The sequence below is a fragment of the Dendrobates tinctorius genome, unplaced genomic scaffold, assembly GCF_039654945.1.
Source record: "Dendrobates tinctorius isolate UK_male_01 unplaced genomic scaffold, ASM3965494v1 ptg000025l, whole genome shotgun sequence".
NCBI classification, from domain to species: Eukaryota; Metazoa; Chordata; class Amphibia; order Anura; family Dendrobatidae; genus Dendrobates; species Dendrobates tinctorius.
Window position 1 is genome coordinate 13,111,415 of NW_027361693.1, and position 18,068 is coordinate 13,129,482.

An 18,068-nucleotide genomic window follows, 5' to 3' on the forward strand; every position below is an offset into this window, starting at 1 on the left:
ACTTCCATTTCCTCAGTGTATTAAGTTCAAATTACTAATACTGACCCACAAGGCCATCTATTATCTGTCTCCCCCATATGTCTCTGAACTAATCTCCCGATACCTTCCCTCACGTAATCTTCGGTCATCCCAAGACCTCCTTCTCTCCTCCACACTTATTCGCTCCTCACCAAACCGCCTCCAAGACTTCTCCTGAATAGCTCCCATCTTCTGGAATTCTTTGCCCCAACATGTTCGACTATCAACCACATTTGGATCCTTCAGACAGAACCTGAAAACCCACCTCTTCAAGAAAGTTTACAGCCTGCAATGACCCCACTACCTCCTCACCACTATCGGAGATATCACCTCAACCAACACCAGAACTGCTGCAACCCACCAACCTACTGTCTCCTTCCCCACCATCCTGTAGTATGTAAGCCCGAAAGGGCAGGGTCCTCTCCCCTCTGCATCAGTCTGTCATTGTAAGTTTGATTACTGTAAGTGATATCTGTAATTTGTATGTAACCCCTTCTTATGTACAGCAGCATGGAATAGATGGTGCTATATAAATGAATAATAATAATAATAACTTTATCTGCATCTATGTTGAAAGTGTAATGCCAGTTGGGTGGGGAAGGAGGGCAAAATGCCAGGTCTGGGCCACCCTGACTCACAGGCTCTATAGCATAATACACACACAGTATTTTGTGGTTGACACTTTAACCCCAGGCCATTTTCATTTTTGTTTTTTCTTTTCTTCTTCCATATCTTTTATTTTGTAGATTGTGAGCCCTCGGGGGCAGGGTCCTCTCTCATCCTGTACCAGTCGTGACTTTTATTGTTTAAGATTACTGTACTTGTATGTATTATGTATACCCCTCCTTGCATGTAAAGCCCCATGGAATAAATGGCGCTATGATAATAAGTAATAATTTCCCAGCCATATCGCCATATGAGGGTTTTTTTGGTGGAAGATTTGTAATTTTCAATAACATCATTCATTCTGCCACACAGTGTACTGGAAAATGAAAAAAAAATCCAAGTGCAGCGAAACTGCAAAAAAAAGTGCAATTCTACATTTTTTTAATCTACTATGCTCAATATACTGTATAGCAAAATTGACCTGGCAATTATATACCCCAGGAAAGTACAAGTATACAGATATCAAACATGCATATATATGAATATATATATATATATATATATATATATATATATTTATTTATTTATTTATTTAACTAGTGTAAAAAAAGTAATTTGTAAAAAAAAAAAATTGCTCTTCCATTGCCATTTTCCGAGACCCGTGATATTCTCATTTTTCGGGACCTTGGGCTCTGTGATGGTTTCTTTTTTTTTTACTCTTGGCCTATGCTTTTATTGATACCATTTTGGAGAGGATTCAATGTTTTGATCGCCTTTTATTGCAATGATGCGGTGACCAAAATAAACGTAATTCTGGCATTTTGATTTTTTTTTATCTTTACATTGTGTACTGATCAGATTAATTTATTTTATAATTTATGCATCGGACATTTCCAAAATGGCGCTACCAAATATGTGCATTTTTTATTTTATTTTATTGTTTTATTTTTAATGGGGCAAAAGAGGAGTGGTTTAAACTTTTGTGTTTTTTAACCCCTTCACCCCCAAAGGTGGTTTGCACGTTCATAACCGGGCCAATTTTTACAATTCTGACCACTGTCCCTTTATGAGGTAATAACTCTGAAACGCTTCCATGGATCCCGGTGATTCTGACACTGTTTTCTCATGACATATTGTACTTCATGGTAGTGGTAAAATTTCATTCAAATAACTTGCGCTTATTTGTGAAAAAACAGAAATTTGGCGAAAATTTTGAAAATTTCGCAATTTTCCAACTTTGAATTTTTATGCCCTTAAATCACAGAGATACGACACACAAAAAACTTGATAAGTAACATTTCCCACATGTTTACTTTACATCAGCACAATTTTGGAACCAAATTTTTTTTGTTAGGAAGTTATAAGGGTTAAAAATTGACCAGCGATTTCTCATTTTTGCAACACCATTTTATTTTTACGGACCACATCACATTTGAAGCCACTTTGAGGAGTCTATATCATAGAAAATACCCAAAAGTGACACCATTCTAAAAACTGCACCCCTTAAGGTGCTCAAAACCACATTCAAGAAGTTTATTTATTAACCCTTTAGGTGCGTCACAGGAATTTTTAGAATATTTAAAAAAAATGAACATCTAACTTTTTTTCACAAAAAAAATACATCAGGTTCAATTTTTTTTTTACCAAGGGTAACAGGAGAAATTGGACTGCAAAAGTTATTGTGCAATTTGTCCTAAGTACGCTGATACCTGATATGTGGGGGGAAACCACTGTTTCGGTGCATGGCAGAGCTCAGAAGGGAGGAGCGCAGTTTGACTTTTTCAATGCAAAATTGGCTGGAATTCAGATCTGATGCCATGTCACGTTTGGAGAGCCCCTGATGTACATAAACAGTGGAAACCCCCCACAAATGACCCCATTTTGGAAACTAGACCCCCCAAGGAACTTACCTAGATATGTGGTGAGAACTTTGAACCCACAAGGGCTTCACAGAAGTTTATAACGTACAGCGGTACAATTAAAAAATCATATTTTTTCCACAAAAATGATCTTTTCACCCCAATTTTTATTTTCCCAAGGGTAACAGGACCCTAAAAGTTATTGTGAAATTTGTCCTGAGTATGCTGATACCCCACATGTGGGGGTAAACCAGTATTTGGGTGCATGGCAGAGCTCAGAGGGGAAGCAGCGCCATTTGACGTTTTTGGCTGGAATTGAGATCGGACACCATGTCGCGATTGGAAAACCCCTGATGTACCAAAACAGTGGAAAGCCCCACAAATGACCCCATTTAGGAAACTCGACCCCCCAAGGAACTTATCTAGATGTGTGGTGAGAACTTTGAACCCCCAAGGGCTTCATAGAAGTTTATAACATACAGCCGTACAATTAAAAAATCATATTTTTCCACAAAAATGATCTTTTCACCCTCAATTCTTATTTTTCCAAGGGTAACAGGACCCTAAAAGTTATTGTGCAATTTGTCCTGAGTATGCTGATACCCCACATGAGGGGGTAAACCACTATTTGGGCGCGTGGCAGAGCTCGGAAGGGAAGCAGCGCCATTTGACGTTTTTGGCTGGAATTGAGATCTGACACCATGTCGCGTTTGGAAAGCCCCTGATGTACCAAAACAGTTGAAACCCCCAACAAATGACACCATTTTGGAAACTAGATCCCCCAAGGAACTTATCTAGAAGTTTATAACGCCCAGGCGTGAAAATAAAAAATTCATATTTTTTCCACAAACATGATCTTTCAGTCACCAATTTTTTTATTTTCCCAAGGGTACCAGGAGAAATTGGACCCCAAAAGATGTTGTCCAATTTGTCCTGAGTACACTGATACCCCATATGTGGGAGAAAACTATTGTCTGGGCTCGGAAGGGAAGTAGTGACGTTTTGGAATGCAGACTTTGATGGAAAGGTCTGCGGGTGTCATGTTGCCTTTGGAGAGCCCCTAATGTACCTAAACAATGGAAATCCCCCACAAATGACCCCAATTTGAAAATTAAACCCCCTAAGGAACTTATCGAGATGTGTGGTGAGCACTTTGAATCCCCAAGGGCTTCACAGAAGTTTATAATGCCCGGGCATGAAAATAAAAAAAATCGTATTTTTTCCACAAACATGATCAATTAGTCCCCAATTTTTTTATTTTCCCAAGAGTAACAGGAGAAATTGGACCCCAAGAGTTGTTGTCCAATTTGTCTTGAGTACACTGATGCCCCATATGTGGGAGAAAACTATTGTATGGGCACATGTCAGGGCTTGGAAGGGAAGTAGTGATGTTTTGGAATGCAGACTTTGATGGAATGGTCTGCTGGTGTCATGTGCGTTTGGAGAGCCCCTGATGTACCTAAACTATTGAAACTCCCCACAAGTGATCCCATTTTGGACACTAGACCCCCCACGGAACTTATCTAGATGTGTGGTGAGCACTTTGAACCCCCAAGTGCTTCACAGAAGTTTATAACCCCCAGGCGTGAAAATAGAAAAATCATTTTTTTCCACAAAAATGATACTTTTGCCCCCAATTTTTTATTTTCCTAAAGGTAACAGGAGAAATTGGACCTCAAAAGTTGTTTTGCAATTTGTCATGAGTAGGCTTATACCCTACATGTGGGGGTAAAACACTGTTTGGGCACATGGCAGAGCTTGGAAGGGAAGGAGCACCATTTGACTTTTTCAACTCAGAATTGACTGGAATTGAGATCAGACGCCATGTTGCATTTGGAGAGCACATGATGTGCCCAAACAGTGGAAACCCCCATTTCTAACTCCAACCCTAACGCCAACACACCCCTAACCCTAATCTCAGCCCTAACCATAGCCCTAACCCTATCCCTAACCCTAGCCCTATCCCTAACCCTAGCCCTGGCCCTAACCCTAGCCCTAGCCCTAACCCTAACCCTAATGGAAAAATGGAAATAAATACATTTTCTTTTAATTTTATTATTTTTCCATTACTAAGGGGGTGATAACGGGGGGTTTGATTTACTATTTATGGCGGTTTTTATATTTGACAGCTGTCATACGCTAAAAGACGCTTTTTATTGTAAAAATAGTTTTTGCATCACCACATATTGAGAGCTATAATTTTTCCGTATTTTGACCCACCGAGTCATGTGAGGTCTTACTTTTCCATTTTCGGGCATGTGACATTTTTTGATCGCTTTTTATTCCGATTTTTGTGACGCAGAATGAAAAAAAACAGCGTTTCATGAATTACTTTTAGGGGGGGTGTGTTTACAACATTCCACGTGCGGTAAAATTGATAAAACAGTTTTATTCTTTGGGTCAGTACGGTTACAGCAATACCTCAATTATGTCATTTTTTATGTTTTGTCGGTTTTATGCAATGAAATCTATTTTATATAAAAAATAATTATGTTTGCATCGCTTTATTCTGCGAGCTATAACTTTTTTATTCTTTTCGCTGATGATGCTGTGTCGTGGCTAGTTTTTTGCGGGACAAGATGATGTTTTCAGCGGTACCATGGATATTTATATGCGTCTTTTTGATCGCGCGTTATTGCACTTTTTGTTTGGCGGTATGATAATAAATCATTATTTTTTGCTTCATTTTTTATTTTTATTTTTTAAGAGGTTCGCTAAAGGGGTTAACTAATGGGACAGTTTTATAGGGCAGGTCGTTATGGACGCGGCGATGCCTAATATGTGTACTTTTATTGTTTTTTTTAGTTCCAAAAAATGGATTTATTGGGGGAATTTTTTTTTTTCTAATTTATTTGGCGATTTTTTTTAAATTATGTTAACACTTTTTTTTTTTTAACTTTATTACATAGTCCCAGGTGGGACATCACTGTCCTGTGACAGATCGCTGATCTGACACATCACAGATCACTGTGACAGATCAGCGATCTGTCACAGGCACTGCTGCAGACTTCCTCATGCCTGCGCTTTGCAGGCACTGAGGAAGCCGGCTCCCTGCAGACCCCCGAAGGCCCCTGTCACCATCTTGGATTCAGGGGCCTGTAGGGAAGGTGCCCCCCGCAGCAGCGCTGCACATTGCGCTGCCGTGGGGGGCTCAGGGAAGCACGAAGGGAGCCCTCCCTGCCGATGTTTCCCTTTAACCCCCGGTACACCGCGATCACAATTGTCCGATCACCTGTGCTGCCCATAGCAGTGCTTCAGCAATATTTTGGATTTCAGATCAATCCACTGATGTTAGATGCACTTAATGGCTGATTAAATCAGTCATTGTATGCTGGGAAAGATGCAGGCTCAGGCAGGGCACAAGGCAGGGACACAGCTATAAATATTTGTCTTTGGTCGAGAAGAGGCAAATGGGGCAAGCACGCACTACTTATTGGTTGAGACACAATGCTGCAATACCCAGTACAGCCGATACTATGTAAAGTGCTTCCAGGTAAACAGAGGAGAAGAGTCTACTTCCAACAGCTAATCAGGGATTAGAGAATCTCATTGACAAGATATTGGTGAAGGAACCTAAGGAAAGGATACATATATTTTTCTCCTTTAACATCTGTTATTCATTTTCTTTTTATAAAGAGGTAAACTATTTTGTTTCACATTTCTGACAAAGCTATAAGCCTTCTAATATATTATGTATATTTAAATATTTCAATTTACTTAGTAAAAAAACCTGTATTTTTTCAACCGTTGTTGAGTGTTGTATTGTTTTCCCTTGTTTGGCTGGCCTTTCCTAGTTATTACACTTTTCATGCTTACTTTTTTGATGATACTTGAATCTCTTGATGCCCATACAGAATTTTCTTTCTGTTTCAGTTGCACGTCTTGTACCCTAGTGAAATATCATATCACAGATTGCTATGTTGGGTAAAGATATATATAAATACTTTTTTGTCATTGAAGAAATAGTACCTTCAGTTGTTTGGCAGTTGAACCAACTATGGAAGATAAACTATCGGAACTGAGCAACAAAATATTTTTTATTTCTATCACAAAAATACGATTCCAGTGTCCCCTGATCCCTGCTTGAAGCTCACCTGTGACCATAATCCTTACAGAAGGAGTCACTCATAACATTAAATAAGAAAAAAGGAAATCAGCTTTTCTTGTCCTAGAAGGATAACAAGCCACTAATGTTCTGAATCTGTTCACCAAGGTAATTCAGAATATTGCTTTAGGAACCAGGCAGATGAAATTTACAGTTATAGTGAGGTGACGATGTACAATACTTTCTTGCACCTTTGAAAAACATGCTATAAAAGAGTGTCAATACAATTTCCTTTACAAACTAAAAATAAGATCAAGCAAGTAAAATATCAACTTGAAGTTCCACTTTCAAACAAGCCTAAGAATGTGAACTTACTTTCACGCAGTCATTTTATAATTTGCTTCCGGATTTATACATTGCTCAGGTTAAGAGCTCAGTCACATTAATGTTACATTTGAAGTTAGATGTCCAAATAAAAATCAGACAGAACACCGACCAAAATCAATAGGATTGTTCAGACGACAATTTCTTCATATAGACAGAGTGACCTTGTGAAAAAAAATCACAGTATGAACTAATCTGGTCTGATTTATGAACCAGACTAGTACATGTTAACAGTAAGCAACTCCAGCACTCTTTTACACTTGTCTGGGAGCTCACAGAACTGCACATGAAGCCTGTCTTGTCCTCACATTGTGGATGTGAGTATCTCAAATTTTCATATGTCCATCTGAACCAGACAAAAATTACATCTTCCCAGACATGTTTCTTCCGAAGGGATATGTGATAACATGAAACAAGTAAGGCTGGTTTCACATTTGGGTTTTTTTGCGCTGGAAAAAAACGCATACGTGCGCATGCGTTTTTTCCCCTATATTTAACATGGGTGCGCATACCTGCGCGCTGGCATGCGCACGTATGCGATTTTCATGCGCTGCGTTTTTTTGGGGTGTGCGTTTGTATTTTCCAGACGCAGCATGTTGCATTTTTTGGCCCTGCAAAAAAGCGCATGCGCACGTATGCGCACGTTTTGCGCTAAAAATGGCCATTATAGCCTATGGATGCGCATACGTGCGCACTGGCATGCGCATGTAAGCGTTTTTTTAGCGCTGCGTTTTTTTGGTGGTGTCCACTTGTTGTACTAGTTATAATCTTCTAAAGTCAAAAAAAAAAAGTCTATATAAAGGAGGTGCCTGACAAAACTCTGCCACTACTACACTGACAGATTGGAGAGCAGACAGTCAACAAGGAACCCATCTTCTATCAGCGAAGAATGTGAGTATATTACATTATATGCCTGTCCTTTTAAATTATGTATGTACTAATGATTTTTATTATTTTTAAATGCAGTATGTCTTCAGAATCCGAGTATTCCCCATCGCGGCAGGAATTGGCGCAAGCAGACCGTGAGGTGATTATTTTCGTGCATCTGGTAAGTATATCTGCTGCTTCTCCAAATCTCTTACGTTTTTTTCAACTTTTTTAAAACATCGTCATCATCATCTTCTGCGGACGGGACTAGTGAGGGCGAAGAGCAGGAGCAGCGAAGCCAAGTCCCGGTGGTGATACGGAATGTATGTATCAAATGATTTGTAATGTTCTTTATTTTTTATCTTCTATTTTTACTCTTTTTTACGTTTCTTTTTTTGTAACTTTTTATTCAATTTAAATTTGATTATTCTAATGAATGTGTTTTGTCTAGGTTCCACAACGGGATGAAGACGTCTACCTGGATAATGAGCAGCTCATCAGCCTGGTCCAGGAGCATTCGCCGTTGTGGGACAGCCGTGACCGGCTGCACAAGGACATTGTGGCGACCCGGCGGCTATGGAATGAGGTGGCCGCAGCGTTGATGGATGGCTGGGACAGCGCCACAGCATCCTCCAAAAAGGCGTTTAGTGAGTATTTCCCTGCTCTGTATTGTGCCGCAGTGACTGTTGTCCTTGACGGCACTGTTGGGTTTCGTGCTAGGCATATTCTAGCAGGAAACCCAACAGTGTCATCGGGGTCTACAGTGACTGCTTTGAGTATTGTATTGCTACATTGTGCCGCAGTGACTGTTGTCCTTGACGGCACTGTTGGGTTTCGTGCTAGGTGTATTCTAGCAGGAAACCCAACAGTGTCATCGGGGTCTACAGTGACTGCTTTGAGTATTGTATTGCTACATTGTGCCGCAGTGACTGTTGTCCTTGACGGCACTGTTGGGTTTCGTGCTAGGTGTATTCTAGCAGGAAACCCAACAGTGTCATCGGGGTCTACAGTGACTGCTTTGAGTATTGTATTGCTACATTGTGCCGCAGTGACTGTTGTCCTTGACGGCACTGTTGGGTTTCGTGCTAGGTGTATTCTAGCAGGAAACCCAACAGTGTCATTGGGGTCTACAGTGACTGCTTTGAGTATTGTATTGCTATATTGTGCCGCATTGACTGTTGTCCTTGACGGCACTGTTTTTTTTTAACAACAGTGGACAAAGTCCGAACACGTTGGCGTTCGATCAAGGACCGCTTCAACAGTGATGTTCGTGCTGAGGGCCAGGTTCGCAGTGGATCTGCGTCAAGGACCAGAACTAGATACTGTCACTATCACGCGTTGCAGTTCCTAAGACCGGTCCTTGCCACGAGATCGTAAGTATTATAAATTTTGGGTTTTTATTTTTATTAATCTGTGTTTTTCTAATCCACAGCTGATGCTTCTTGTAAAGGCATGGTAGTAATGATTTTCCTTTCTTCCACAGCACCTGGAGCAGCACCCTGCAACCTGGCCCTGGAGCGGTCCTTCCTCGGACGTCCTCTGACCCGTCCCAGCCATCCGACAGCCAGGAAGCACCTTGCAGGTCAACCACACACACAGCTGGTGACCAGGAAGCTGGGCCATCAGGTGTTCCCCTGTCCCAGGTCTCTGCCACTGGTTATGCGGGCACTACCCGCCAGCGGCAGAGGGCCTTGGACCGGAATGTCTTGCCCGAGTTTATGCATTTGAGCGAGGCCTTTAATTCCAGCCTCAAGTCACTGTCCGACAGAGTTGAAAGCGGTTTTGCACTCATGGAACGTGGTTTTAACCACTTTGAACACCGCTTCAATTCTGTAGAACAGCGCCTTGACCGTCTGGAGGCCGACCTCAACAGACCAGCACACCATTTTTTTAGTAAGATTGAAAAGGGCATGGCAGAACACCTTAGTCCTGAGCAACAGCTGAATGTGCTGCAGGCCTGCAACAATGCTTTCTTGCAGGCTATGCAGCATAATCGGTACGGTCAGCAGTCAGTGGTGTCATTTCCACCTGTGCCACCATTGACTCGCTTCACCTCACTACCGACTTGTGCTGCATACCACTGCACGGACACCTCTATTCAAAGCCAGGACACCCACCGTTACACCACCACAAGTCTGAATGCAGCTGGTCACTTCACCGACACCACCATGGCAAGCGCTGCTCCTGTCTGGAGCACCACCGCCACTCCCATGCATGCGTGGAGCTCAGCCACCACTAGGCAAACATGGAACAGCCCTGCCGCTACAACAACATGTAGTAGCCCTGCCACCACCACTCTGCAAACCTGGACCATCACTGCCGCCACCAGTCCTCCTGCAAGGACGAGCACTGACAACGAAGAGCAGCAGCAGCAGCCACCTCAGCAGCAGCAGCCACCTCAGCAGCAGCCACCTCAGCAGCAGCAGCCACCTCAGCAGCAGCAGCAGCCACCTCAGCAGCAGCAGCAACCACCTCAGCAGCAGCAGCCACCTCAGCAGCAGCAGCAGCCACCTCAGCAGCAGCCGCCACCTCAGCAGCAGCAGCAGCCACACCAGCAGACGGGGGACCTACATTCAATATTTGCCCCTAGTTCAAGGCGAAATCTATCAAGGCGGGCATTGGGCCAAAGTCGGTCCAGGCACACAAGCCTACGGCGACATGCCATTACAACTAATGTACCTGAACAGATTTCCTCTCCTCCAAGTGTTCCTAGTTTAATTCCCTTAACTGGACTACCTTCCCCCACAAGTTTTGTTGCCCCTTCCCCTCAAACACTGTCTTCAACTGCAAGTGTTGCATATTCCCTGCACACCCCCAAATTGAAACCATCTGCCCCCAAACGACGGAAAAAATAATTTTTTGGTTTATTTTTGTGATTAAAAATAAATTTACATTTGTGGTTCACCATTACAAAGTTTCATTAATGTTGTTTGCGCCGCTCACACACACTGATGGGTAAATACATGTTAAAAACCAACTCAAGGCCTAGTATAGTCATATGTGAAATAACACGGACTAGTATAGTCATACCAAGGCCTAGTGTAATAACTCGAGTTTTACCAACTTGGATCTGGTTTCATGAAAAACAAACTGTTGAAACTTGTCTTAAAAATAAGTTTCTTTCTAGTTTCACCAGTTTGTTTTTTGTGAAACAAGATGCTAGTTGTTAAAAATCGAGTTATTACAGTAGGCCTTGGTATGACTATACTAGGCCGTGGTATTTCACATATTACTATACTACTAGCCCCAAGGCCTACTATACTCATATTTGAAATACCACGGCCTAGTGTAGTCATTACAAGGCCTAGTGTAATAAGTTTTACCAACTAGAATCTGGTTTCATGAAAAACAAACTGTTGAAACTTGTCAAGTTTCACCAGTTTGTTTTTCGTGAAACAAGATCCTAGTTGGTAAAAATCGAGTAGGCCTTGGTATTACTATACTAGGCCGTGGTATTTCACATATTACTATACTACTAGCCCCAAGGCCTACTATACTCATATTTGAAATACCACGGCCTAGTGTAGTCATTCCAAGGCCTAGTGTAATAACTCTAGTTTTACCAACTCGAATCTGGTTTCATGAAAAACAAACTGTTGAAACTTGTCTAAAAAATAAGTTTCGTTCTAGTTTCACCAGTTTGTTTTTTGTGAAACAAGATGCTAGTTGTTAAAAATCGAGTTATTACAGTAGGCCTTGGTTTGACTATACTAGGCCGTGGTATTTCACATATTACTATACTACTAGCCCCAAGGCCTACTATACTCATATTTGAAATACCACGGCCTAGTGTAGTCATTACAAGGCCTAGTGTAATATATTTGAAATACCACGGCCTAGTGTAGTCATTACAAGGCCTAGTGTAATAAGTTTTACCAACTAGAATCTGGTTTCATGAAAAACAAACTGTTGAAACTTGTCAAGTTTCAACAGTTTGTTTTTCGTGAAACAAGATCCTAGTTGGCAAAAATCGAGTAGGCCTTGGTATGACTATACTAGGCCGTGGTATTTCACATATGACTATACTAGTAGGCCCAAGGCCTACTATACTCATATTTGAAATACCACGGCCTAGTATAGTCATTCCAAGGCCTAGTGTAATAACTTGTAAGTTGGAATGGAGCAGATTACATTCATCCACTCAATGCTGACTTGTATTCCCCATGGACTTTCATTGGGGTTGGGTTTTGAGGGTTGTGTTTTGAGAAAATCACATACTTTTTTTTCAACTAGTTGCACAATTTTCTCTTGAAAAAAATTGGTTTCCTGATTCATGGCCTGCAGCTTTGCTCGTTCCAATATATTTTTATTTAATTGGAGTTTAAAAAATATAGTGCACTCAGTAATGGTATCAAGTAAGGTTTTTTTGTTACCATAAACAAACAAAAACATTACACCATTTCATCTTGCCAGTGCACCCATCCTACATCAGAAATAAAGTAGGCCGCAAATTGGTCCCTCATTTGGCCAACTTCAACGGATGACCTGAGAGTGTGCTGAGTGAATTCAGGCAATGGGTTAGGAGCATCATCGTCCAGTTCAAAGGTCGGGTGCTCTTTAGCCATCACAAAGTTATGTAGAACCACACAGGCCTTCACCACCTCATCGACTGTTTCAAGTTTAAGATTAATGGCCGTGCCCAGAATTCGCCATCTGGAGACAAGAATCCCAAAAGCACACTCGACAGTTCTTCTGGCCCTGGTCAGCCTGTAATTAAATATTTTTTTGGTGTGGTCCAAGTCCCGGCTGGAGTAGGGTTTCAGTAAGTTTCTGCACATTTGAAAAGCCTCATCGCCAACCATTACAAAGGGCAGTGGCGGAGCTTCGGTGTGAGGAAGAGGCCGTGGCATAGGGAAATTAAATTGGTTGCCATACAACCTCCGGCCCATGTCTGAGTTTTTAAAAGCCTGTGAGTCATTACCACGGCCAAATGCTCCAATGTCCACTGCTACAAACATACATCCGGCATCCGCAATCGCCATGAGTACTATTGAAAAGTACTTTTTGTAATTATAGTACTCAGATCCAGTTCTTTCGGGTTTGATGATCCGTATGTGTTTACCATCAACAGCTCCCAAACAGTTGGGAAAATTGCATACTGTCCAGAATTTGTCAGCAATTTCCATTCACTTTTCAGCGGTGGGCAGGGGCATAAATTCTGGACAAAGAACATTCCAGAGAGCCCGGCAGGTGTCAGCAACAATTCCAGACAAGGTAGAGATTCCAATACGGTACTGGAAGTGTAGTGAAGATAGGGTTTCTCCAGTCGCCAGGAATCTGTGAACAGACAAAGAAGTAAAATTAATATTTATGTATATTATTTTAAAAAACTATAAAATAAAATATTAGTACATTCACGAAAACAAATTACCCAAGGTTTTGAATACTAAATTTAAAAAAAAAACATCAGACCGCACCCCTTGGTTTTTAAAACATACCGTAATGTCACCAGTAGCCGTTCCTCAGGAGGAATCGCACGACGGAGCTGTGTGTCCTGTCTCCGGATGGATTGTTGTACACGAGCAAGCAAATCCATGAAACTTTCGTGGGACATCCGGATATAATCTGTAAATTTCTCCGGGTTTGACTGGAGCTCGCTGTAGAGGGTGTGGTATGCCCCACGGCTCTCCCGGAGTTCAACAATCGGATGTATCCACATACGCCGCCGTCTTCGCTGCCTCTCTCTCTTCCTTTGTTCGTGGCAAGCAACTGCATACGCCTGAGCCATCGCGATGTCCAAATCCAAGTTGAAGTGAAAACTCTTCCAGCGCAGATCCATGGTCACGAGAAGAATCAAGCAAATGTGAAGAATACTGTAGACAGGGTCTATATATTAACATACCACACCCACAATGAAGTCCCATTGGTCTTGTGTGTTGTTGAATGGTTGTTTTTTCTTTTTTGTGGGGTTTTTCCAAAATCTGTAAAAAAAACGCAAACGCACAAAAAACGCATACAAACGCACAAAAACGCTGCGTTTTTTTCCTGCATGCGCATAGAAATGTTTGAAAAAAACGCAGCGTTTGTATGCATTTGTATGCGTTTTTTAATGCGTTTTTTTGCGGGAAAAACGCGCTGCAAAAAAAAGCAAGTGTGAAACTAGCCTAAAACATGTTTTAAATAGAGAAATACTTTTTTTGTGGAAATTATAGAGAAGAATGTACCGTTTCAAATTCAACATTATCCCCAAAATTTGATTTTTGACATATTAATTTGCGGACAATCACAGATACTTCAATTTCCCTGAAATGGCATATATAACACTTTGAGAACTCCTAGAACTTTAAACAAACCCTTGGAAGCTGCCAAACAACCTCCACATATATGGCAATGAGTAAACATATGATAACTGTTCTTCACTACATTGCTGTCACAACTATAGATGAGCGACTTTGCCTTTTTTAGGGTCGAGTCGGGTTTAATGAAACCGGACTTTCTCAAAAGTCAGGTCGAACGAAATTGGCCGACAATAGGAAAAAGTCGGAGGCCGACTGAAACACGAAACAGAATGCAAGTCAATGAGGAAGCAAAGTCAACAGGGAGTGGAGGTCAGGAAACACACCTACAGTGCCCATTTCAATGCCAAAAACATCAATTCTTATTACTGAAGTTTGTCAACTTTAATTTACTTAATAATAATAGTTACGCATTGAAAACTGAGGGCTATTTGGCTAAAGTTGTGGGGGGGGTAGGACTGGCTCCAGGTTTTCGTGTGCCCTGGGCCAAAGAGTGTCAGTGTGCCCCTTTAACACATACTACAACTCATGATGCTCCGATATGGCACAGAAATATAAGTATAGTACAATGACAAATACTTCACTGCTTACATGACATGACTGATCTATTTTAAATTGTACAATAGCTCAAAAAAAGGACAGTATATTACTCCATACAGTATTATGGCCACCACATTGTGCGCCATACAGAATAATGAGCCCCATATATTTCTCCAGACAGAATAATTGGCCACATATAATGTTCCATACAGTATATGATGAGCTCCACATAATACTACAGTATATGATGGTCCCCATGAATGATGCTCCAGTGTCTTATGGGCCCAAATAATGCTCCATATATAATGGGCTCCATTTCTAATGCTCCAGTGTATAATGGGCCCCGTAAATGCTGTTCCAGTGTCTGATGTCCCCCATTTGGAATGCTCCAGTGTTATGATTGGGTCACCGAGGAGGAAAGCAAGACCAGGCTAAGCCACAGAAAACCAGAGAGGTTGGTAACTAAGCAGATTGCAGACCCCTGATCCTATCCAAACAACTAGCAGTAGCCGTGGAGCGTACCTACGATGATTCTAGACGCCTCGGCACAGCGGAGAGCTAACTAAGCCTAAAGCAAGAAAGGGGAAATCTAAACTGCCCCAGAGCAGACCCCAAAGGAATAGATAGCCCCCAAACATATATTGTCGGTGAAACCACAAAAAGATGAAAACACAAATGCAAGTAGGAAAATAGGCTGAGCAAATCATGGGGCCACATTAACTAGACAGGACAGGAAAGGAAAGACACTGTCTGCAATCACGCAAAAAACCCTGCAAAAAAATGTCCAACACGTCTGATAGAAAAATACTGAAGTCACTCGACTTCGCCCACTTTATCAGCACGCTGGCATATTCTGAAAGCAGAGCAAAAAGAGGCCAATCTAATAAGGGACAAAAACAAACTGGCACAAGCAGTAACATAAGGATGGAAATTCAGCACAGCCCCAGCCGGGGCTGGCTGACCACACAAAACTGAATAGACAAAACCAAATCAAATGTGAACAATAGCAAAAGAACACTTAGCTTGAGCATGCAGGGACTGAACTGGAAACTAAGACCTCAGGAGGCAGGAAAAAATCACCAGCAAGGATAGAGGGAGTTGGCTGTCTTAAATCCGGTCAAAAACTCCAGATGTCCAATTGTCGTCCTCATTATCAGGTGGCAGGCCTCTGTTAATTAGATCAGCTCCATTACCTCCTGTAACCACCAGAGGGAGCCCGGAAAGAGAACTCACAACACCACTGTCAATATAACCAGCTCCACTACCTTCCCTAGTAACCAGACGTAGGCCAGAAAGTGAATTCACAACACTCCAGTATATGATGGGCCTCATGGATGATGCTTAAGTGTATGATGGGCTCTAATAATGCTCCATATATAATGGGCTCCATTTCTAATGCTCCAGTGTATAATGGACCCCGTAAATGCTGATCCAGTGTTTGATGTCCCCAATCTGGAAAGCTCCAGTATATTATGGGCCTCATGGATGATGCTCCAGTGTATGATGGGTCCAAATAATGCTCCATATATAATGGGCCCCATTTCTAATGCTCCAGTGTATAATGTACCCCATAGATGCTGCTCCAGTGTCTGATCTGCTCCATTTATAATGCTCCAGTATATGATGGGCCTCATGGGTGATGCTCCAGTGTATGATGGGCCCAAATAATGCTCCATATATAATGGGTTCCATTTCTAATGCTCCAGTATATAATGGGCCCCGTAAATGCTGCTCCAGTGTCTGATGTCCCCAATCTGGAATGCTCCAGTATATGATGGGCCTCATGGATGATGCTCCAGTGTATGATGGGCCCTAATAGTGCTCCATATATAATGGGCCCCATTTCTAATGCTCCAGTTTATGAGCCCTGTAAATGCTGCTCCAATGTCTGATATTCCCCATTTGGAATGCTCCAGTATATGATGGGCCTCATGGATGATGATCCAGTGTATGATGGGCCCTAATAATGCTCCATATATAATGGGCCCCATTTCTTATGCTCCAGTGTATAATGAGCCCTGTAAATGCTGCTCCAATGTCTGATGTTCCCCATTTGGAATGCTCCAGTATATGATGGGCATCATGGATGATGCTCCAGTGTATGATGGGCCCTAATAATGCTCCATATATAATGGGCTCCATTTCTAATGCTCCAGTGTATAATGGGCCCCGGAAATGCTGCTCCAGTGTCTGATGTCCCCCATTTGGAATGCTCCAGTATATGATGGGCCCCATTTTTATTTAACCCAGGCATGGTATGTGAAAAGAGCTCCATGGAGTAATCTGAAGTGTGTGCTGCCGCATCCTTCACTTTTGGTGTGGGTGAAGGACACAAGGAAAGGGGTTGCTCCTGACCGGAAGCCTGCACTGATGACTCAGTGCTTGCAATTTTTTAAACTTTAGAAGAGGAGGCGATAGAGCTGGTTTCAGCAATGTAAGCCAAAAACAGTTCCTGATGCTCCGGCTTTAAAAGTAGTTTACCTACTCCCAGAAAAGGGAGCCTTACAGGCCTTCCATAGCTACACCATAGTGCAGGCCCAACACCTCCTGCCTTAGCTGCTATTGTGTTTTTGGCACTACTAGCAGATGCACCACCACCAGCATCAGTACCAGGTGTCCCCCATGCCCACGTCCACGTACTCTTCCACCATACTTCCTCATGTTTTGGAAAATGGACCCAAAATACCAGTAGATATATGGTACTGTATAAGAAGCGCACAGCTCTATACAGTCTAGGTATAACAGTAAATCTCCATATATATTTCATGAGTCATACACAGACGCTCACAGGCTCAGTATGGATTACACAATAAAATAAAAAGTTGAAAAAGGGTACAGTATCACCAGATACAAGGTATATATAATATAGTGTAAACATTATGAATCTCCGTATACATTTCAGGAGGCAGACACAAACGCTCTCAAGCCCAGTATGGATTACACAAGAATATGAAAAGCTGTAAATGGGTAACGTAAAAAGCGTACAGCTGTATACAGTGTTGGGGTAATCTTAAAGCTCCAAATATATTTCCTAAGTAACAGACAGACGTTCACAGGCTCATTATGGATTACACCAGAATCTAAATAGCATGAAAGGTTACTGTATCAGAAGCGTACAGCTGTATACACTGTTGGTCAAATTTGAAATCTCGGTATATATTTCCGGAGTCACCCTCAGACGCTCACTCAGTCTGGGTTTGACCATAATAAAAAATGTTGTAGAAAAGGTACTGGATAACACGATAGCAAGTATATATATTATAGGGTACAATTGAAAACTCCGTATACATAGTCCCGTAGTCACTCTCAGACGTTTACGCAGTAAGGATTTGACCGTAATACTAAATGTCGAACAAAGGTACTGTATAACAAGATACAAGGTGTATCGAGTATAGGGTAAAAATTGATATCTCCGATTCACCGTATATATAGAAGGCACAAACCACACACACTCACTCAATATGGGTGATACCATAATAAAAAAATTTAAACAAAGGTACTGTATCAGCACAT

General features: G+C 41.8%; 1 protein-coding gene across 1 annotated transcript; it reads left to right on the top strand.

Moving 5' to 3' along the window:
- Positions 1 to 8,938: 8,938 nt before the first annotated feature.
- Positions 8,939 to 10,644, top strand: LOC141084603 (uncharacterized). Its single transcript, XM_073569427.1, has 2 exons — positions 8,939 to 9,152; positions 9,263 to 10,644. Exon 2 carries the CDS (start codon positions 9,498 to 9,500, stop codon positions 10,632 to 10,634), a length of 1,137 nt encoding a protein of 378 aa, XP_073425528.1. The 5' UTR covers positions 8,939 to 9,152; positions 9,263 to 9,497; the 3' UTR covers positions 10,635 to 10,644.
- The last annotated feature ends 7,424 nt before the right edge of the window (positions 10,645 to 18,068 follow it).

What these genes read in the sequence shown, in the direction of transcription:
- LOC141084603 (XM_073569427.1), top strand. Translation starts at nt 9,498, where the DNA reads ATGCATTTGAGCGAGGCCTTTAATTCCAGCCTCAAGTCACTGTCCGAC.